General features: G+C 37.7%; 1 protein-coding gene across 2 annotated transcripts in view; it reads right to left on the reverse strand.

The window, feature by feature from the left end:
* Window positions 1–6,440, reverse strand: part of LOC124117874 (reversion-inducing cysteine-rich protein with Kazal motifs-like) — a 105,703-nt gene extending 99,263 nt beyond the window's left edge. For both annotated transcript variants that reach the window (XR_007219668.1, XM_046479908.2), the window contains exons 1-2: window positions 6,256–6,440; window positions 4,048–4,106 (exon numbers count right to left, since the gene is read on the reverse strand). Coding sequence is in view for 1 of the 2 variants with exons in the window: in XM_046479908.2 (XP_046335864.1) it covers window positions 4,048–4,106; window positions 6,256–6,310 (114 nt within the window). In the remaining variant the exon portion in view is untranslated. The remainder of the gene's footprint in view (window positions 1–4,047; window positions 4,107–6,255) is intronic.
* Between the last annotated feature and the right edge of the window lie 1,199 nt (window positions 6,441–7,639).

Raw genomic sequence — 7,639 nt, forward strand, 5'->3', positions numbered from 1 at the left:
GAGAAAGTGGGGAGAAAATTGGTTGTAATATTTTACCTTGCAGATACACTGATGTGGGCTGAACAGAAAACATCCTTAATGCATCTTTGAAAACTGCTCTGGAATTATTTGAATTTTGTATCCCAAACAACGGTGGAAAAATGCTGCCAAACAACAAATCATCTCGATCAAGGGTGTTTACCTATACTATGCTGCAATCAATGTGTCTTACTCACGTTGCCAAAACACCCAATTCCCCAAATGCTTTCTCCCTGCCTTACTAATGTACATTTCTCAACAACAATTTCTCCCTGCCTTACTAATGTACATTTCTCAACAACAATTTCTCCATGCCTTACTAATGTACATTTCTCAACAACAATTTCTCCATGCCTTACTAATGTACATTTCTCAACAACAATTTCTCCATGCCTTACTAATGTACATTTCTCAACAACAATTTCTCCATGCCTTACTAATGTACATTTCTCAACAACAATTTCTCCTTGCCTAACTAATGTACAATTCTCAACAACAATTTCTCCGTGGCTTATCGCCGTTATCATTTTAATAAGCAGTTATTCCCACCCTGCTTGTATAAGGGCGGTTAATTTTTAGGAAATATATAACAATGCCCGTGAATTAATCCAGCTCTGACTACACAACTGAACAATTTCATTGGCATTCATTCCTCACTTATAAATGGCCCCGATCATTATCAAGCACAATAAACACACCTTGGCACTGTACCAGGGCTCCGGAAATTTGTTAAACCATCCAGTATTTACTCACATGTTGTCATTCCTATTGGGTATTGACATATTCAATATTTTTTTAATTTCTTGGGTCCAGTTCTATTTATAATTCAAGGAGTCAACAGTTTTAAAAATTAATTCTGCTTAAATGCTGTTTCATGTGACTTCTCATTTGCATCAGTTCATATGTGCTGTCTCCAGGGTTAAATGTCTATGTTACAATGAGGTGATGAACTTTTGTGCATTATTCACTGCAGTAGCGTTGGTGCATGTGATGCCAGCATTTGATCAGTCAATAACGATCTCTACAGGTACGCAGTTGAAAAGGCTACATAAGGTAATAATTACATTACAACTACTGTAGGATAATAATTACATTACAACTACTGTAGGGTAATAATTACATTACAACTACTGTACATGGTGTAGCTATGCTAATGTATTTTTTAAATTGTTCCTATTTGCACACAACTCCAATGTAATTTGGAATGGTGATTTCATTTGTGGATTTTACACAGTTTTAAAAATTATTTATTACTGCATATAGTGTATATTGAATCCTGACCCATGATAAGGCAGAGATGGGATATTATTCTTATCCAAACACCTTCATGAATCAAAAGCTGACACAATTGATTTGCGTTGCATTAGACTGACCAATCAGATTTCAGGAACAAAACCAACACACACAAACTGGAGATAACATTAAATCCATGTGCATGTGCCTACGCACTGTTTTCAGATTGATAAGGAAAACATAAAGTTCATGCATGTTACTCCAAATATAGCAGACATCCCCCAGTCCTACCAAGGCTGAACATCTATCTTCTGTGAAATATCAATAGGGCCATGCTAAATAATTATTCAATTTTTCATCCCTCCCGGCTCCTTCTAAACAACCCATGTCACACACAGCTCTACCAAGCTTTCGGTTAGTCGGATATTTTACCCATGGTTTTTTTTGTTGGGTATCCCCAGTTTTAAGTGGGTATTCAAATTTCATTTACCAACATGTTTCTTTACATTTGGGTATTTTAACTTGAAAACCTTTTTTTGTAATAAACCCTGTAAATCATTTTAAAGTTATTGAATAGTAGTATACATGTTTTACTGAATGAAACTGTTAAATGAATTTCACGATTGGCTGATACACAATCGCTTCATCAGTTGTAACATAACATTAGTTTTATTTCAATAGCATTTTTATAGTTTTGGTTGCGTATTTGATACGCTTGGGATACGATTTGTCTGCGTATTTAAGCTTATTTCATGCATATGTTACACAAATATGCATCTCATCACCAGCTCTGTCACATCATATTATTATCCACATGAAGTAAATGACTACAAGTGCTGAATTGTTTCTTTACAAATGAAATACTCCTACCAATCATCCATCCTACATAAGAATCACAGGTCCACGGTATATGTGCACAGATGTTTGAAACAGCTTGTTTAAAATCTCAAAAAATCAAATGCCCTCGTCACAAAATGATGATGCAAATCAAATCCTGCATTTTTGTGGCCTACACATGCCAAGTGGAAAATATCACCACCTACACTCTCTATCCTTAATTCTAGCAGATCGGAACTAAATAAGAAAAGACTTCTATGACTATACACCATAAAACCTAAAGCAACCCACTAATATGATATCTTCATGTTAAACATTGTTGTACATGTATTTATTCCTCTGTAATAATAGCCAGCATATAAATGATATTCCCTTATCTTACTGTCCTGGAAGCTATGGCCAGAGTCCCTGTAAGATGAAGCTATCAGAAATTGCCTTAAAAAATACATAACATATCAACACACGTCTTTCTGGCAAGGTTGCTGATCAGAGCTCCAGATGTGTAAACATCATTTGTTGATTTTGCACTCTTCTTCTATTTATAATTGTACATTCTGAACCTGAAAAATTATTTCCAAAACTTCCAGAAAATAGACTGTGATAAAATGAATTCACTAGAAAGAAAGTAAAACTACTGCATATAACATCACAGTCCAACAACATAGAAACCAAACATTAAGGTCAGTTATGAAGTATCTTTGATAAAATGTTTTCAGAAATTTTCAAAGATTTCAACATATTGTTTAGTGAAGAATTTCTTTTACTTATAATTCTTTTTCAAATGCCTCTAAAATACAGTAAACTATGGTTATAACAAACTCAAAGGGATCACTAATTTTAGTTTGTTACAAGCATACATGTAGTTCATTAAGAGCATATATACAGCATATACACAGCAAATGCCCAGGACCAAAAATCAGTTTATTCAATCCTTCAGTTTGTTATAAGTGTGTTCGTTATAAACAAAGTGTGCTATATACTTAATTTCTCAATGGTTATATCAAATCTTTCATTCACCGATTCTCCAGGAACCAATTTTCAAACAGACAACTTGATAAACCGCTCTTGAAATACCAAACTGTAATGACAGTTCTAAACAATGTGCTCTTTAGGGAAAAACTAATTGTCTTCGTAAACTGGCTCGTATTTACAAAAAACATCCCATCCCGACAGTCAAACAAAATGATATTTTACAGAAATTTAATTTGAATGCGTATCAGGTCTCTTTTCTTTGAGGCATGTGAGATGAGAAACTGGAAGCACCTGATGTCAGACGAAGCTTGAACACGACACTTATTCCTTCCCTTTTGAACAAAAATATTTCAGGAAAAGAAGAAGAATAAAAAATTGTTTTCGTTATATAAAATATATTTTTTCAGAATGAAAAATACAAAAGTGAGAGTTTAGGAATTTGAAACAGAATGTCATGACTACTAGCATGACCAACATGTTGTAAAACCACTGCGAGGTTACTGTGGGATTAAAACATAATCCCAATAGAAATCATACAGCTTTTCAAAAAAGTTCGGAGAGAAGTACGACAACATTAAATTCCCACACACTGCTGAAAGTAGCCACACACCGTCGAACACAACTCCCCACAATAGAATACGGGAAACAAGAGCATTTTCAACTGCCATAAAGCAACGCATTCTGGTGTACATGTTAGCTGTGTCGGCAGTAAATCATATATACAGTGTCAGCTACAACCTCGATCTCAGGGGACTGCCTCAAGGCTAGGGGGCTGACACCCTCCCTCTTTGTCTTGTGGCCGCAAGGGCAACTCGCAATCAGAAATTGATTCGTATCAACAACATAAGGCTATAATTGATTCGCAAAGCTGGTGTTAGATACTAGAGAGATACAGGCTCATAACCCATAAATCAAGGCATTAAGCTACCTGGCGTCATTGAGCATCTGGGAATTGCCTGATAGTTATAACAGTAAAAGGACTCTTACCTGCTGACAGTAGTACTTGCATGTTGTGTGTCGTCCCAGCTTCGAGCAGCACACCGGTGCTGCAAAACAATAAACCAGCAGGTCTAAATCTCTCTCCTAGTTACACACCCATAAACAGCCTCGTGTCAACCCTCCATTGCAGTCTTAGGGGTGTACGGCCCTCGCAACCATTTATATTACTGAGGAGAATAATCTACAAATTTGTTCACACATGTACAAGATGTACATTGCCCTGTGACTGACATGTCGGTATTATCATTTCATAAGTCAGTTTATAAACAAGAAAACACATTTCAGCATGGTAGAGTAAACAATATGTTCCTTATAACCACTAAGGGGCATTAAAATGATTTTTATTAGATTCTTGTGCTATGAGAGCAAGTTTATTTCTAATTTATGGTCATTTCAAAACATTCTTCGTGTCCTGACAGTAGACGGAATGCAGACTCAGTATTGAAGTACATTTGAAAACTGTCTGTATCCATATATCACAACCCTTTTAAAGAAATTAACACATCCATGTTATTCCTTAAAGGAATCTATCTAAGTATTGATTGAATATATTTTTTAATAAAGCCAAAACTTTCAAAGCCTGACCAATATATATGAAAATCCTTTAAAAAAGAAATGAAAACATCCATGTAATTCTTTGGAGGAATATAACAGTTTTGAATGAATTAATTAATGTTTAAAAAAAAAGAAGCCTGACCACCTACAACATAACATAAATTTAGTAGTGTTATATTTATATATTTCGTATTATATTTTTTTTTTAATGACACAGAAGACCATTTCTTTTCATCATGAAATAGGTAAGTCATCAGCAATCCTGCATGCTAAATAATTTGGTGAGTGATATTGAATAATCATTAAGGTCTGAATTTGAGCGTATTTGTTCACTGACAAATGGACACCAGTCTCAAGCACAACACGGTATTTTGGCTCATAAACTTAAAGTAGCAATACCCGTTGCATCAATCTCAATACCACTTAAGAGTGTAAAATGTAATTTCAACATGAAGTTATCAATACCTTAAAATATGTACATCACAAGCCTTTGCTGTCATTTGAATACAAGTAGCATGTATGATATTATCAATACTCTACAAAATTCCTTAAAGTTAAACATTGAATTCCCAGTCTGATTTGATCCGATCACCCAAGACTACTTATCATCTTGCAAAAAATTATCTGAATCATCCAAACTACTGGATTACAGAATTAATCGGTTGGAATGTTACACAATCTGTTAAACTAATTAACTTGTGAGTGTATTGAAAAACAAGACATATCTGATTAAGCATCATTAGTAGCATCACTCGCAAATGAATGTTAATTGTCTGTATATTAGAGGAGATGGTCTGGCAGTTTAATTGTTGAAAGTGAAAACGATAGTATCACTTACTAATGACAGTTAATTGTATGTATACTCAATGAATGTGGCGAATCTGCTTGCTTGATTGATTAAGAAAGAATAGGTTGTGAACCTTTCTAATGAACGCTAATTCGCGTGTTTATCGAGATAGTCTGTCAGTGTAATCGTTGCCTCGGGAAAATATAGTATTGCTTACTAATGAATGTTAATTGTATATTGGACAGTGTATCGGAAAACAATCGCCACAGTGTGGCTGTGTGGTAGGGGGGCAAGGCGTTGTTGAACCTACAGGTACCGGCGTGAGAGGCTGTACGCTGTGGTGCCATGCTCGTCTACACACACTCTCTGTAATGTCAAGCTCAAATCACGTTGAAATTGCTGGGTTGGGGAAAGACAATTTTGATCGCAATTCGCGGAAGTAAACATACCAGGCCGTTGAGGGGGACACGATCGGCGGATGTCGGCCAGTCAGTCGATTGTGGTTGTGGAAATTGACAAGTTTGGTGAGAAAAAGACATCGGCATTGCATGAAAGGTTGCAGGAACCGAGTGATATCGCTACAACAGTCGTCCCGATACAGCGTTGCTAACGGACTGCAACAGCTGCAGAAACTAGAGTTAGGGCCAACAAAATGTCAGAGAAAGAAACTACAAATGTGACGTCCCCGATTCAATTCAGGCGACGGGGATTACTAGCAACAAAGCGAACATATCCCTCTATATTATGCGCCGTCAATGATAAACAAATCCGCCATTACAAAAACGCCGAATCGCTTCGCGAGCAAAGAGAGTCCAAAGAAAGCGTGTGTGGCGGGTACCAACACCTGATCTTACCTTCGGAATCGGCGCAGGCAACAAGTAGAATCACAGAAAAACAGAGTAAATTCATGTTGGAGTAAAAGTACGTCCTTGTACATCCGTGGTCATGATTGAAGCACTGACTTCTCACACTAGTCTCGATCAGCGCCTACATCCTACACAACAATAGGCTGTTCCATTCTCCTCCTCCGCTAACCACACACCGGATTCCCAGGCTGGTCTATTTTCCTCCCTCGGAACTTTTCTTGCAATAGGAATTCGCTGTTTCTCGCTATGTAAACTTGACAGACAGATGGAAATGGAATTTTATTGGTAGATCTCACTGGCCCTTTGTCATTAGCTCGCTTGAGGTGGAAAGCACGTCAGTTAGACGGATAGGGGGAGGCCAAATTACAAAACATGTACCTTTCTCTGGTTTCTATTTACTCCTGAATCAATTCGTCGGGCTAGACACTTCCCATTAATATTAGCGTAATGTGATTTGTCTTTTGGGCTTAACATTTCGCATTAAGCGAATGGCAGCTCGATTTTCTTACAATTATCAAATTACCCAGTGCAGAAAAGTGCATTTTTAATGTAGTTTTATAGCACGATTTCCACATCCAACCCTGAGAAACTGGTTCCAGTCAGTGGTATCATTAAGCACTGTTTCCAGCTACAGGTTCAAGCGCCCAACTCTGTTTGCTCTGTCCTCGCCGTATGTGTAGATCTCTGTTGATTCATCCAGGCAGTTTTCTCTCCGGTCTTCGTGTTGAATCCGGCCGTGACAGAACCAAGTGCGGCCTAACGAGCTACTCCGGGACTAGTGTTTGCTCTCCTATCGTCCTCCCTGTTCCTGCACCCCCTCCATGTGTTCACACACACACACGTATCGTAGTAACTAAAAATCCCCCCCCCCCCCCCCCAAAAAAAAAAAAGAAAAAAAAAGAAAAAAGAAAAAACAGTTAAAAAATAAATAAAAATAAATAAATAATAAAAATACACACCTCCCATAATTGTTCTTCACTACAGCTCTCTCTTATCGCAGTATGTGTGTGTAAAACTCTATCACAGCCACCCCAGTACCTACCGTTATGTCTACCGTAATGTGTCTGTCATTCCCCTCTCAACCCGCCACAGTACTGTGATGTCTGATAAGAGCCCGCTCAGACAATAGCGTTGAGTTGGTAAAACACCAGCCTTCTCACATGCCGGTTTAATGCTGATTGCAGTCAGCCATTGTGCTCACCCGTTATATTCTCTTGGAACACTTTTTAGTTTTTTCAGAACATATATTTTTTCAGGAAGACCACCTCCGTGGTCTAGTGGATAGAGCGCCTGTCCGGAGACCGCCTCCGTGGTCTAGTGGATAGAGCGCCTGCCCGGAGAACGGAAGGTCGGCGGTTCGATCCCCTGCCGC

Source organism: Haliotis rufescens, unplaced genomic scaffold, assembly GCF_023055435.1.
Source record: "Haliotis rufescens isolate VD_foot unplaced genomic scaffold, xgHalRufe1.0.p SCAF_10, whole genome shotgun sequence".
NCBI classification, from domain to species: Eukaryota; Metazoa; Mollusca; class Gastropoda; order Lepetellida; family Haliotidae; genus Haliotis; species Haliotis rufescens.